The sequence below is a fragment of the Uloborus diversus genome, chromosome 7, assembly GCF_026930045.1.
Source record: "Uloborus diversus isolate 005 chromosome 7, Udiv.v.3.1, whole genome shotgun sequence".
NCBI classification, from domain to species: domain Eukaryota; kingdom Metazoa; phylum Arthropoda; class Arachnida; order Araneae; family Uloboridae; genus Uloborus; species Uloborus diversus.
The window spans coordinates 123,107,045-123,123,630 of record NC_072737.1 but is presented as its reverse complement, the minus strand read 5'-3'; the positions used below and the strand labels follow the sequence as shown (position 1 = coordinate 123,123,630).

The 16,586-nt window shown below is 32.8% G+C and overlaps 2 protein-coding genes across 2 annotated transcripts in view; both read left to right on the top strand.

The window, feature by feature from the left end:
* LOC129225514 (glycine receptor subunit alpha-2-like) overlaps window positions 1-16,586 on the top strand; it is a 71,190-nt gene that overhangs the window by 21,206 nt on the left and 33,398 nt on the right. The gene's annotated exons all lie outside the window — the stretch shown is intronic.
* Window positions 3,419-4,054, top strand: LOC129226865 (uncharacterized). Its single transcript, XM_054861494.1, has one exon. The coding sequence runs from the start codon at window positions 3,419-3,421 to the stop codon at window positions 4,052-4,054; it is 636 nt and encodes a 211-aa protein (XP_054717469.1).

The window sequence follows — 16,586 nt, the reverse complement described above, 5'->3', positions numbered from 1 at the left end:
GAAGAAAAATTAATTGGTTACTTATTATACTTAAAATACATTAAGATCGTTGGTATCTAACCATAACAACAAGAACACTCTAAGTACTATAAGCAATAGAGCGATTGCCGAAACTCTGCCCTAGAAGTTTCAGCACTTCTATATTTTTCTAATGTCACAAATTTTGTAATTTAATGAATTCAATAACGTTTCTAATTCATACTTTGCAAACTTTTCTAATGTTCAGTTCAACAACTTTTCAACTACGCAACTTTCTCAAGATCTTTTGTTCAGAATATTTTTAACATTACAATTACGGAAGGGGTCATTTTGACCGCAAGCACGCTTGCTTTGCTAACTGCTAACCGGTATTTTCATAAAAAGATTAGTCTTTCCTTGACTTTTCCTAAATCATCGTACTGTGTATACTGTGTAATAATACAAAGTTTTTAAGAAAGTTGTATATTTTTCTTTCAAACCCGAACTATAGGGGGTACCACCTAGAAGGGTGGGAAGGTGTCATTTTGACTCTTTTGAGAAAGAAAGAAATCCAAATACATTGACTGATGCTGAAACAGATCAGAAACTCAAAAAGACCTCTCGGAAGATATCATTGCAAGAATTTGAAGCATTCATAATGCTTTTGAACATAAAAGAAAGCATTAACCACTAACTTTTGAAATGCGAAGTAAACAGCTCCGGCTATTTAAAGGAACATTTTACTCTTTTTAAACACTTCATTACATATACTGACAACCTCCATATCCTCTAAATCACCCGTATTAAATTTAAATATGTTTACTTTTAACTAAATTTCACTAATATATAATATTTTTAGGGAACTATGCACATCTCTTCCCAGAGGTTCAAAATGACCCCCGCCGTATTTCTAGGTATACGAAGTTCGCCACAGGTCTAGTGTTAAAATATTGCTATTTAGATATCAACAAACACTTTTATAGTTTAAATATATCAAAAAAAAAAATTCTGAAAACAAAAATTAATTTATGTGTACAAACGGCGAAGAAAAATATACTTGATCATTTCTTTCGGTTTATAGTTCACATAGCAGTATTCTTCAATCCAATAAACTTATTTAACGCCCTTTAGATCTTGATTCATTAATTACTTCCAATGAGCAAACAAAGTGGAGAGCGTTCAGCACTAATGTCATCTTCACGCACTAAACAATGAATCAATTTGATTGATCGGGCATGCTATAACATTTTAAGAAACTCCTAGTCTCCTCTCGTGCGAAACGGCAGTTTACATGTCTTAGAATTTTCAACTGCATGTGTGTGCCAAAAATGTTCAAAGTTTCGAAACTTCGTTAGGAAACACAAAAGCAATTTGTTAAAGATAGGGATACTAATCTCATTCTAGATTGCAAAATTTTATCACGCATAGGGTTACGTGCACAATTTCGTTAATTCTTTCATCTTGCTTTCAATGGGGGATTAACAGGTTTTGAGGGACCAGTCTCAATGTGTTTTTGGGGGCTTCTTTGTCTGTCACAGAGCTGGTTTTATGTACTGATAACGGATATTTTCAGATACCCTTTAATATCAATATTGTTTTGGAGGTCTCTTGCTACTAAATAAAAATAATAAAAATAATAAGTAGGGTAGACCGAGGCACGTTTACTCATTGGGTATGTTTACGCAGAGCCCTTTTTCAAAAACAAGTTGTAACTGGAGAACCAACAATCATAGCAGATTCATGCTGCACCCTAGCAAATATTCTCACAAGTTTTTGAGCATCAGTAGAGCTTCGGTTTAGCATGCAGATAGAAAAATGTTTTCTACCAAGCCGAGTAAATTTTGTGTTGAACGTTTTAAAGCTTATTGTGAAGGAATAATACTTTGCGAAAAAAAACGGATAAACACGTAAAAAATAGCAGAATTTTACCCCTTCTTTGAGAGTTGTATTTGTATGGACAGAAAAGTTATTAAACTTTTTTGCAGGGTAAAAGTAAATCCAAACTTGCCGACGGGGCACGTTTACGCATTTTCATCCGGAATGGGACTATTCGGCGCGGCCGTTTCGGCGCGAAACCCATTTCGGCGCCGCCGATTCGGCGCGGCCGTTTCGGCGCTACCGATCTCTAAACGACTTGTTCAAAAATATTGAAGATGAATCCAGTGACTTTTAGTAATGCAACAGTTTGACAACGACATTTTCTTTTAATAAGAGCAGCTTATTTTCAGCATTTTGCAATTTGGAGCGAGGGGAGGGAGGGGGGCAATGAGTATGCATTTATCAGTGTTCAGCTGAGGAGTTTTTCTCAGAATTGACGGACAGGCGAGAGGGGGGGTGTGAAGGATAGAGTTGGAAGAAAAGAGAGGATTGAGGAAAAAATGTTTGTTATTTGGAGGGGGAGGGGAGCTATCGGACATTGCAGAAAAGTGGAAGAGATAGCAAAGCCTTTTGTATCCGCTGCTTTCAGACAAAGGTTCGATTCCAGGTGTGGAAAATGTTTTTTCTTAACATTAGCAAAGGTCATGTGATCGTTATTGCCACTTATGACTTTTCTCTGTGGCGTGACGTCAAATACAATTATCCAATTGCATTTAGCGTTTTTAGGGATATGCTGACTTGAATTTAGGAGGAAATATTTTGAGGGTTTGGCAACACTATGTTTGTACAAACCATGTGGTGAGTGGTGGTAGCATTGCTTGTTGCTTATTACTCTGTCGAAGGGGAAGTTTACGTGACTAAAGATTAACGTGTAAAGATTACGTGACTTTTCATGGCTAAGAATATACTAACAAAACGTGAGAAGGAAAAATTTGCTCACAATGGCTTCCTATATATTTTTGACAAAACAAGCTTAAGTGATATGGAGATGAAATTTTGGCGTTGCGAAAAGAAAGATCGCTGCAAAGCAAGGCTCCATACTAAGGCCGGCATCGTGTTGAAGCAACTGAATGTGGAGTCTTCAGCACAAGTTGAGGTTGCTCTACTCAAAAGCAACATTAAAAAGAGAGCGGCAGAGACTTTGGAGTCACCTACTACTGTCATGAATCAATGCTTAACATCAGTATCCCAGGGTAGCCTTGCTGTCGTTCCGCATGTATGTGCGATAAGAAAAATAATTCAACGAAAACGGAATTTAGTCACGAACGCACCTTCAAATCCAACAGATTTACGGACACTAGTAATTCCAGATGATTATAAAACATATGTTCCTCATCCAGGAGTTCAAGAAAAATTTTTGTTGTGCGACAGTGGATCTAGTCCTGATCGCATTTTAATATTCGGACGGGCAAGCTGGCTGCAGTATTTACTTAATTCTGAGATATGGTATGCCGATGGTACTTTTAGTATAGCTCCAGATCTCTTTCAACAAGTGTATACCATTTTGGTAAAAAAACACGGAGGAGTTCATCCTATACTGTACGCGTTCCTTCCGAACAAATAACGTATTACATATGTCAGAATGTTTGAATTATTGAAGGAAGCAGAACCAAACTTGAAACCCACCTCAATACTGTGCGACTATGAAAAAGCCTTTCATACAGCTGCGAAGGACGTCTTTCCAAATGTTGATTTGCAAGGGTGTTTTTTTCATCTGTCTCAAAACATGCGTAAGCATTTGCGAGAATTAGGTTTGATTAACGAATACAACACAAATGCAGATTTTGCGTTGAAAGCCGAAATGGTAATCGCACTTGCCTTCGTTCGTATAGATAAAATTGATGAATATACTGACGCTCTAGGATTGGAACTGCCGAATGAACTTCAAGGGCTCCTAAACTGGTTCGAAGATACCTACGTTGGACGAGCAAACAGAAGCGGAAATGGAAGACGCAATCCTCTGTTTGTGCCTGAAATATGGAACCTTTATAACCGAACATTAAATGGAGAAGATCGAACTAACAACCATGCGGAGGCAGCTCATCGTCGACTGCAGTACGAATTGGGAATGCAGCACCCTACTATCTGGAAACTGATCGACGGACTACGAAAAGTTCAAAAGGGAAGGGATGCTCATTTTGAGCAATTGTTAGCTGGCCATGAACCACAAATGAAACTTAAAAAATACAGAGATGCCAGATGCAGACAAAAGGATTAGAGAAACTGTCCTAAAGTTTGGTTCCATGCCTGCAATAGAGTATTTGCGGAGCATTGCTCATAATTACCAGATGGCAAATTAGTGTAAAAATGTAGAATGTAATTTTTAGACGGTAAGATATTAAAATTTTTGCAAGTTCTACTAATCTCTCCGTGTTCGTACTTTGTTTATGAATTAATTTTTGTACATATGTAGGGTAAAGAGGAACATGTAAACTTTTTTTTTTTTTTTCATTTCTCTATTTGTCAAAAAATGTTACTAATTTTTCAGAGCAAAAGTGTCCCCAGGATTGAATAGTCTTTTTTTCCTTTCATGGAGAATCTTGAAATTTAAAAAGGAGTGGTTTCTTTATTTAATGTTATATGTTTAGAGAATGTCATCAATTGTTCGTTTTTAATGAGATAAAACTTTCCTGAAATCGAAATTGTCTGCATACAAATATGCCACCTAGGTCAAGTTCATCTCGTTCCTATCACATATTCAATTTAGATAAAATAAATGATATACAAATGTGAAGGTGATATATAATATATCTATATTAAAGGAATATAATGGCTTGAAGCACAGGAAAAGGAACTTGAAAACTTTTCCCCAGCTTATCAATTTCTGTTCCCGTACACTTTTGTTTTAAATTAACAAATATTTTCATGTAAAAATACTATGCGTTTATTTTTAAAACGTGATCCTACTTGAGCAATAAAAAAACACAAGTAATGCATAAATGTTTGTAGTGTAAAAAATTAAAATTTCTTATGAAAAATATAAATAGTGCTTCAAAATTCTAGATATCTTTTTTTTTTAAGTTTTGTAAAAAGTTTTATGAAGTAATATTTTTAAAGATGCATTTTGTTTTCTTTTTTATTATAAATTTTCAAAAAAAAAAAAAAAAAACATCTTCATAATTTTTTTGAAGTAGATAAGTTAGGAGACAGACAGCATTGGCATTTCTCTATGCAGTTTAAATTTAGAACTCATTAAATTTAAATTGAATTTTTTTTTTTTTTTTTTTGCTGCTGATCATTAATTTGTGCACTTACTAAAATATCTTATCTTTATTATATAAAAGTTAAAAACTGTTAGCTAATAATAAGATGAATTTTTCATATTTGTCATTGGCAAATTTAACATGTTGAGAGAATCACCCGTTACCCTGCTCTCCATAAAGTTTTAAGTTATGTAGCTACCTTTGAACACAGAATAGACAAGAAAAAAGTTATAAGACTACAAGTTATAGATGATATTTTCTATGTAAAGATTATTCTTATTATATATTGCATTTACGTTTCATAAAAACTAATATAATGTATAAAAAATACTTTAAACTTAGTTTTTTTTATTAAAATAAAATATTTTGTGTCTTTTTATTTCCTGTAACTGTTCTATAACACTAAATTGTTGACTAACTATTTAGTAACAAAAAAAAAAGCAATAATAATAAGAATAATAGTAAAACATTTAAAAAAAGTAATTAGCAGTAATTTGTAAATCGATTACAGAAAAATGATAACTATAAGTGTTTAGAACTAACTTTCAAAAATAAATACTTTTTTAGTCAATAAATGAACCTGAAAATCATGAAGTTCAGAATGCAAAAATCTGGCGCCGAAACGGCCAGCGCCGAATCGGCCGGCGCCGAAACGGCCGCGCCGAAACAGCCGCGCCGAAACGGTCGCGCCAAATCGTAACAAACCCTTTTCATCGGGGTACATTTACGCACGTTTTTACTGTCTGACTTACTACTCTGTCTTACTTCTAAACGGTTCTTGGACGCTTTTTTCACCCTGTACTGTTTCAAATCTTTAGTATTTTCAGGTTATTTAGTTTAAAAAAAATAACCATTCATGTTAAATTAAATTAAAAAAATTGGTATATTATAGCTTGCAATCATAGAGTGATGTCTTCATACTTGTTCAGCTTTAACTTTATACACTATCCAGCCTCTGATACATTTTCTTTATTTTAAAGATGGTAAGACATTACGTTTAAGCAGAATGACGTAAGATGTCAAAATAATGAAAAGGCTTATCAATAATGCAAGTATTTTTCCGCAGTAAGCCTTCCACATCATCAGATATGGACTACCCCAACTGAGACCGTTCCAAAAAGTAGGACAAATGCTTAGGAACCAGCAAAGGAAAAAAAAGAAGATGCTCCCAATCCTAACTGATACTCCGATTAAAGAAGAATTCAGAAATGATCAGTTAAAAGCTACAAAGAAGAGAAACAAAATGGGCAGAACAAAATAAAAAGGAGCAATTACTTTAAAATATACAAGTTTCTATTGAAGCAGAAGTAAAAGATATCAAAGAAAAAAGTATGAAACCGAAACCTGTGACAGGGAAAAGTTGGTACAATCTGTAAAAAGGAAACTAATGAACGATTCTGTTTACAAGGTAGAGAATTGCGCTTGTATCTGTTGTTTGAATTGCTCAAAAAATTTTCAGTTGGTTGCACACAACCAATTGAACTAAAGACAAGACAGGGTTCAACATCTTAGATGTCAAAACGCAGTCCCATGACAAGCATGCGAAAAAAAATACTTAATTTTTGTTAGTAAAGTCTAACAGTGGTGAAGAAGATGACTAAATAGATTCTGTTTTAATTAGCAATATGTCCTATGGTTTTAGTTTAGCCTATAAAATGATCCCTAATTAATTATTTGTGATTTTCTTATTTTTAAAGTATTTTAAGATAAAAATAAAATATTTAAATTGGGTTTAATATCAGTTTCACTTACTATTTGGCATTAATTATGCGTAAACGTGCCACACTCGATACGTAAACTTATCTCGTGTTCGGGGCCAGTTTACGCAATCGACTTGGACAAAAAAAAATCTTTTTACGGTAAAAACACAAGCTGGGCAACATCTGAATATGCATATTTTTACTTCAATAACTGCTTCATAAAACCACAATGTCTAAAATTTCCTAGGTTCAAGTATAAAAATTAGAAAATTCATTGATAAAAGTCATCGTAAATATGCCCCGTTCTACCCTATTTTATTTACACATAAAAATAAGTTGAATTAAGCGAAGTTTAAAATTAAACTTTTAAAATTAACGTTTTTCTTTTAATTTTCAATAACATTCTTGTGGTATCTCAGTGTCAAAATGAATATACTATTTTGTCATTCTAAAAAGCAAAGCGAATAAATTGACATTTATCTTGCCAATTAAAAAAATGTAATTTATTTATTTGCCATTTATGTTAATTAATTCCACATATTCATTTTACCTTTTATGGTACCTAAATGACTTTTATCCTGCTATTTTGTTATTCTAAATGGCAAAATAAATGAATGGAGTTTAGTCTTAATGGAATGTAAAATTTATTAGTTTAACAAAAATAGTATATGGTTTGGTGTTTTTAATTCAGATGTATCTTCATTTTCAACAGTATTTACTGACTTTCAAAGTCAGTCTGTTGACTTTGAAGTAAAATCTCCTTCAATTTGTTGAAGTACTTACTATATTCAATTACATAACTTGTCACATGATTCAAATAGTGCATACTTTGTTTGTCAGGATGAGAATGGATATTTTTGGATCCATCTTTTTGAAAGTTGATCTATGAATTTACTGATATCTTTGCAGTACGTTTAACGGTTAAATTAATGCTCTCAAAAGTCCTTTCCTGTGACTTGTGGCAACAAATCTGAAAGCAGTTTCAATATTGTATTGTTCCAATATAAATTTAAAGTTTTAAAGCAATTTTTTCTGCTTGAATTGGCTTGACACATCACAAATATGGCATACCAAAATGATTTTCACATGCTTAGTAGTTTTTAGGTGTAGTTTCATGATTTTCATCGCATACTATAGTAGAAATAAAATCACGAAACAGTTTTTAATAAATTTAAATGAAAGTTAAATTTTTAAATAAAAGCACACATAATTCTCGTACAAATATTTTTTATATGTATATGTTTTAAATGTGACTACTAACTTTAAATAGTAGTTTGTTTTGTACTAGCATTCTAAAATTTTTGCCTGTACCAGCTTATAGTTAAATGTCCTGCCGTTACCGTATTTTTTTGTATTTCCGTTACCATTAAAAACCATATAAATGAAATCTATAATAAAATTCTAACTATGCCTCCTTGACAAGGGACATAAGTCTGCTTTGCATAAAAAACCCTTAGTTTCTATACGCAATAGGTTCTTGGTGAACTAACTGATATGTAGTATTTTTGTAACGGAAGGACATCAAATTGTCACCTTAGTAATGGACTTATTTCATGGTTGAATCAAAATAAATTTTTAATTACTTACCAAAAAGTTTAACTTGACATTCAAAAGATAAAAGTTAACCCAAATATTGTATGCTGATAACAAGTTTATTGAAATTACAGTAAGGTACAAAAAATAAATTTTTTGCTAAATAGAAACACACAAAGGTAACTTGATTTTGCACTTGATTTTCTAAAATTCATCAAATTATTTGGGGAAAACAAGTTAAGATTCAAGAAACTCATTTATTTCTGAAGAGAAAGATACATGACAAGTGACAGAATATTAATTTTTAAAATTCAAGTGTCATGTCTCTTTTTCCGGGAATTCACCCACTAGTTTTCAATAAGCGCCATTTACCTAAACTAACCGGTACTCTTACTTTACATAGCAAATACTAACCGCGAGCCGTATGTAACAACTAGCTCAAGCAAAGAAAATTATTATTTTTTTTTTAATTTTTATTTTAGGATATTTTTGTATTTCTTCAAAATCGATCATAGTACACATTTCATGCTCTGTATTAAAAAAAAAAAAAAAAAAAAAGCTATTGATTTTTGTTAAACTTTTTAAAGAGTACTTGAGGAGTTAAGTTTTAAAACACGCTCAATCCGATTTTGAACATTTCAAAGGAAGGGGAAAAAGAAGTTACTGATTGACTTATTGGGAGAAAATCCATTTTTTAGGAAAGTTTTTGAGCTGATCGATCTGAATGTGTTCCAAATAGCTTAGTAGCTTTTTTAATATTTATCAAGAAGTATCGAATTAGGTAAAAAAGTAATTTTTTAAATCCATAAATTGATCGGTTGGAATGGACTTCTGACTTCAAATATGAGCAGAAAAGAAAAAAATATTTGGAGATAACCAGTACACATGGTAGGTAAACGTCTCCTCTGTCTTGGGGCAAGACATGGTACTTATTGCCCTATTAGTTGCTGCTATACAGCATGATTAAAAATAAATTTCAATGAAAGCCTACCTAGGATGTTATCTTTGAAAGCGTATTACTCAAAACTTGAAAATGTCCACTTACATCCCTTTGCTTCTCACTGCCTCATATGCTCTCATAATAAGAATCTAATGTTTTTCCACGTTCCATTAAATCCAAAATCGCAAGTGTTCGCAAACTCCCACAAGCTAAAGCAAATTTCTTGACTATCATAACAAGAAGACTAAACATACTTTTTTTTATTCTCGCTACTCTTTAAATCATTGTAACACAAGGGCTATTTACTTAGGAAAGCTAAATATTGGGGTCTCTTCAGAACTAGCACAAAACAAAATCCCATAAGAGAGACAAAACGTCTGAATCGAGAATTTCATTTTGGAGCTGTTAGAACCAACTAAGCAAAATGTTAAAAGAAATGCACATGAAGCAAATATCGCGTTTGTTTCCGGGTAAACATTTTTTTTTTTTTTGTCTTTTTAAGCAATAAGTAGGAATTGTTATAGTTAGATTTTATTATGCTTGCTGTGTTGCTGGGGGGTGGACAAACTTTCTAATTGTTGTCAAACCAAAAGGGAATAACAGTAATTATAAAGTACTTGTTAACAGAAGTAACACATGAATTTCAAAACTAAACTTAAGCAGCTATTTTGTGGAATTATAGGTTTTGAAATTTTTTAAGTCTCAAAAGTTTTTTAGACTTTCAATTATTCAAGTCATCAATTTAAAAGCGAACCCATATTCAGATCTGTCATTTAGGGGGTCAGGAGATTCAATTGCCCCCCCCCCCCTCCTTCTTCCGGTTCTGAGAAATTTATATTTCTATTTGTTTTTACTGTATTTTGGTATAACATAAATTCAGTAAATACCCTTTGTCTCCTCCCCCCTTCATTTTAAAAATTTTGACATGACGACTGACTCCCTATATTTGTGTTAACGTCAGTTTAAAAGGCATTTTATTTGTAACTATGCAAATGTGGCATTCGTTTTTTCGATTTAACCTTAAATTTTACGATGAAAAGGCTTGTTCAAAGTCAGAAGTGTATTCAGTTTGACAGTTAGATTTCTAGTTGGAACTCTGATATTTAAATAGAAATGAACTTGTCTAATTTTATGACAAATGAAGTTTTTGTTTACAGTAATTAATCGAAAGTGACAAGGTAATAAACTGAAAACGTGAAAACACTCACTTTTTTTTGTAGACAAATTGGTTAAACGCTAAATGTTACCTTTTTTCCGCCTTAAAGAAACAACAAAAAGGCAAAAGAAAAAAAATACAAAATTTAAATTGGTTATTATAAAAAAAATCCGGAAAAGAAATTCCTAAAACACTACTTTTCCTATTTTATTTACTGAAAGGAAGGAACAATAATATTTCTAACCAGCTGGTCTGTTTAAAATTGATTTCTGAAGTGAAAAAAAACTCCATACATGTAGATAGGTTACTGATGCACTAACCAATAAACCCATTTGCGATAAAACAGCGCCATTTCTATGTTTTTGGCAAACAAATTTCGTCCATCTGTTGCTAACCGCGTTCGTAACAAAAGTTCCGAAAATATGAAATGTTACCCAAAGCCATAAAGCCATGGGTCATATTGCTTGAATTCTTGTAACTGCTGCGTAAATTAACTGAACTGGAAAGATCTGAATAAAATGTTTAGTATTAAAGAAAGCTGTTTCCTCACCCAGAGATAATTTGTTACTTTTTTTTTTATAAAGAAGGGCCCTGAGTTAAGTATTTTTATTTAACGATGTTTATCATATTATGAAATCATCGTTGATGTTACATTCTAACAAACAAGAATCGATGCATTATTTTCATATTTAATTTTATTTCATTTCAAAGTAATGTTTTCTATTTTACGGGTGCAAAACATTTTAAATACTTCTCCTGATTTTGGTTGAACAAAAATAATATTTTCTCAAACAATGACCAAAAGTTTCATTTACTACACTCTATAACAAAAAAATCGACGCACCAAAAAACAATCATCCAATTGCATTAAAATTTGGTGTCCAATAAATGAATAGTTTGATCTCCGGAACATCAGAACTGCGCATCCAGCAGATGTATATAAGGAGCAATTCTTCAACGGTTGTTAAAAATTTTGGTTTGATTGCGATTCAAATTACCTTTTAACAGCTTAAAAAATGCCTCGCCGCAGAGTTCTTGCTTATTACGAGTAACTGTCAGAGTTTGAGAGAGGTGGTATTATTGGATTGAAAGAGGCCGGTTGGACCAATCGGAGAATCGCTCGTCATTTAAGTCAAAACGATGAGGCCATTTGAAGATGCTGTCGAGGATGGATGAAAATGGTAGAGTTCACGGTCAGAATGATAGCGATCGACCAAGGTTCACAACAGATCGTGAGCACCGAGTGATTGCCCGATCAGTTGTCACAGAGTCTTCTTCATCTCTATCAACCATCAGACGTTCAATCCAAACACCAGTGTTCATCATGACCATTAACTTACCGTTGAGACAACGAAATCTACGCTCGTGCCGACCGTTACGCCACCTGCCGCTGACACCTGCACACTGCCAAACCAGATTACAATGGTGCATGGCTAGATCAGGTTGGAATGATACCGACTGGGGACGTATAGTCTTCAGCGACGAATCCCGCATTTAACAGTGTCCTGACGATCATCGAAAACGTGTTTGGAGACACCCAGGGCAGAGGTGGGATCCTGCTTTCACTATTGCACGCCCACTGGCCCTCAATAAGGCATTATGATCTGGGGTGCCATTTCCTTTGATAGCCGGACCCCTGTAGTCGTAATTAGAGGTACACGTACTGCACAGTGGTACGTCAACGACATCCTAAGACCTGTTTTGCTACCGTTAATTTTGCAGTACCCTCGGCTGGTTTTTCAGCCGGACAATGCCAGACCACTCACGGCACGTGTTGCTATGAACTCTCTGCAAGCTTGTCAAACACTTCCTTATTGAAAAACGATAGCTTTGCGCAAGGTAAATTAGATAAAATGGAACAACGTTAAAAGCACAAAAAAGATAAAAAGTTTAAAAACGCAGACATGTTTCGGAGGCAATTGCCTCCTTCCTCAGTGCGAAATGAACAAATGGATGAAATGTGGTCAAGGGAGAGTTTAAATGCGTAACCGGAAAAACATTGACCAATCAGATATCAGCGAGTACTGAGGCAAGATATGACGTATTCGAACATGTAAAATTGAATAAGATTGAAGAAAAGTGTGGAACAGCAAAAGACTCATTGCAAATATTATTTAAATTTTTATGAATGTAAAAGGATTCCAGAAAATCTAATTCACTTACTGTTGTAGGTCTGCAAATGATCTTGGCCTCCGTAAAGATAAAATTGTGCCCTATGTCCCAACAATGTTTCGCAATTGAAGATTTGTTCAGTTCCTGTTTTTTAACGTGGTTTTCATATTCTTTCAAACGAAATTTAAGTGAACGCCTTGTCTGTCCCACGTAACCAATATTACATTGACAAGGAATGTGATATATGCCCCACTGATCAAGTGGTTGGATTGGGTGCTTCAGTTTAGAAAAAGAAAGTTTATTTATGGGTCTGTAAATTACGCCTTATATATTACGCCTTAAATATTGCCTCCGAAACATGTCTGCGTTTTTAAACTTTTTATATTTTTCGTGCTTTTAACGTTGTTCCATTTTATCTAAACACTTCCTTAGCCTGTAAGATCGCCAGATCTCTCTTCCATTGAGCACATCCGGGATATGATGGGAAAGTGATTACATCAGGCACGGAATGTTGATGGCCTCTTTCGGCAATTGAAGCGAACTTTGCAGGAAATACCGCAGGACACTCTCCGGGAGCTTTATCGGTCTATGCCACGCCTTGCTTCAGCTTATATCCAGACTAGAGGCGGGTCAACACCTTATTGATTTGGTTACTGTAACTGTGACAAAACTTATTCAGTTGTTCTGAGATTTTAATAATTTACAATTCTGTACAGTGTCTTCTTATCCACCAATTTTCGTCTCAATCGGACTACTCCTTCTTGGTGCGTCGATTTTTTTGTTATAGAGTGTAATACGTGACAATTTACTGCTTTTATTTTGCATCTAATTTAAGAATATTTATTAAAAAGTATTTGAAACATTTACCAATGAATTTTAGCACTCAATTTTTACAATAATTCTTTAATTATTTTTCTCACACATATATGTAAAATATTTTACGTTAACAAATGAAAATGTTACAAAATGTCTAGATGAATGTGTTTGATAGTTACTGGTTAAAGAAAGATAAGATATTATTGGATATATAGGTTTTTAATTTTACTCAAAGTAATACATCTATGAAATACATTTAAAACAACATTTTAATGCTTTTAACAAAAAATAAAATTGTTTGGAACCAAAATTTTACTTAAAAAGGAAGGCACCTTTTAGAGCTTCTACTAATTTAAAATACAAATATGAATCATTATAAAGTTAACTATGTTCATGTTTCTCTGCCAAACAATACTTAGTTTGCCTTATAACAATACCTATTCAAGAATATTGCTATTCAAGAATTATGATGCAGAAGAACGCAGATGCTATGGATTTTGGAATAAAGTTTAATATTTACCATGAAAGCTTGACCATTATGAACGTCCCTACTCTAGCAATTTATCTAAGTAGTTTGGCAAAGAGGTTGATTTGTTTTGTAGCTCATGTGGATATTCTGAATGTTTATTGCAACAGTGTTTAGACTGAAAACAAGTTGGAGCCATGGCTTAACCTCAAAGAGAGATATTTCATGCATATAATTATAGTTGAGAAGCCTAACATTTGTTTACAAGGAACGAATTTCTAAAATAAAATGGAAGTTGACATAAGCTGCGCACAATTTTGATTGAGATCATTAATGATGTTTCATATTTTGGTTTTTAAAAACCAAAAATCATTTAAATGTAATATTTTTAAATTTTCAATTGTTCTTTTCTCCATTTTTTGCGATATGAAGAGTAGTATTTAAAATACAAAACAAGAAAATACGCTAGACTAAATTTTTGAGGCGTATTTTAGATTTTCGATGTGTGAAACACTTTTGTAAATGAGTTAAGGATATCTTTGGGGATGTTATTTCTCAATGCTTTTTCAGATTCTACAGAAAACAAATGAGTTTTTTCGCACTAGATTCAACCTGATTGATGATTAGGATTAATGACAATGCCCTAGGAAGGCCAAAAGTGACACCGTTCTTTTTTTCAAAATAGAAAATATGTCAAATAAAATCAAAAGAAACAAAAGAAATATAATAATAATAATTAAGGAAAGATTCGGCATTACTTTTAGTCCTGTTTAACAAGTACTCCACCTCCCATTAAGCGCTTTTCATCGGATTAAAACATTGCTGAGACAGATGTACAACTACTAAAAATAGGCTTTTGGGCCATCCAACGAAAGAGTCAACCCTTTCGTCCCGCACGTGACAGTTCATATATTTCATCAAAAAACGATAATTTCAAAAGGTAATGACGATTTTTTTGTTCAAGAAATCGCACATAAGTTTGTAATTTGTTAAGCAGAAAAAAAATATTCATTAATATTTTAAAGTATCTTTTTTTTATGAAATCACGTGTCCCGCACGTGACGTACGTTGCTTCAGCGTTAATAGGTGTGTTTTCACAAACAACAGCTCTTAGTGGATGCTGTGAATTTTAAAATTTGCTGCCCTTATTAAATGTTGATCAAAAAACACGTCTTCTTTCTCTTTTCACAAAAACTGTTCTTTCTTTTTCTGAAGTGCTTTATTGCAGATGAATTCCTTTTCCTCATACACCGTGAAGAAATTTAAATTTAGAAAGCTACCTCCCCCCCCCCCTCTTCAATTTTGAGCTGACTATGCCCCTGGTAGCATTTATAATTATTGGATTTTCCTCTCTAATTTGAATACTTTCAAATATTTTTAATGACGCATTCGATTCGGTATTATTTTCTAGAACCTGGAAGAAATTTTCGTTCTTTTAATTTTATTTTGGACATTTCACAGTTAATAGGTTTCTTTATTTATGTTCTTTATAGTTTGTATAAAACAATGATTTTCTAATTCTTTTTCTTGATCTAAGGCAATTAGATATTTAGATATTTAGTTTTTTTTACTTTCCTTCTACTGTTCTGATATTTTGATTTCGGGATATGAAGATGATTTATTTTACGATTATTTCCCCCCGAAACCTAAATTTAATGCCATGATAAAATAATCTTAGAAAAAACGCACCTTCAAAGTCTGATCTTGTTTATATGTTGCAAGCGAAAATACTTTTAAGCACTTAAGGGCCTCAAGACGCGGTTGGCAGTAAAATTTCGAATTTCAAACTCCTTGCTTTTGCCACATATATCTTTCAAAATGGCAATTAACGTTTATATTTATTACTTACTTAAACTTGATTTACCTAACAATTTCAAGGAATTATAAAATATTTCTTTCAACAAGAAAAAAATTGCTTTTTTAATCCCAGTTGAGTTTGGATTTGATTATAAAAACCTCAATACCCGATAGTGTAAATACCTGACTAGGCCCTCTTATGTTGAAGCTTGTGCGACTGGTTGTGCAAAGTGTAGCTTTAATTATTATGATGATCTGTTGATCCCTCAATAGTGACATACATCTATTAGACACATCAGGTTTACAGTACATTAAAGGTTTAACTTATAATTTTGTCAAAACATATAATCAAAAAGCAAAATACTCTAAGAAATAAAAGCATACTCCAACCTAAAAGCTGCTGTGGAATAAATAATATTAATGGTAATACTAATACTGATACTACTACTACTACTAATAATAATAATAATAATATTATAAACCACAACACGAATAAGATGACGATACCTTTTTTGTTTTCAGAAAAGAAATTGAAAAGTTTTAAAAGGATAGAAAAGAAAGCTTCATATGTTTCTAAAACAAAAAAATATGTATAATTGAAAAATTAAAGCAAAATTTAATTTTATTCTTGAAAAACTCAAGAATTTTAGTGCTCAAAAAAAATGGTTACTACATTTAGGAAAAAATACTTGCAATTCCTTGCTCCTTGCAATACGTTCTCATCTATTCCAAAATATGCTCCGACAGAACATATGGTGATGAAAAATATACACAAGAAATATGATTTCAACATTTGTAGCAGTTTATGTACATTAAATTAATTAATATGTTAATTACTATACTTTATTGTTACCCAAATGTTTCTGAGAAGAAGAGAGTATTTCACAGTTTCATTATTTTTCGTAGTTAATTATAAAAAATTGCTGTTCTTACAAAAAGTAATTTCATTAAATTAGCCAACTGCAGCTGCTTGCTAATGCTTTAGGGACATAGACACTGTTTGAAATGGAAATGAACATAGTGGGGT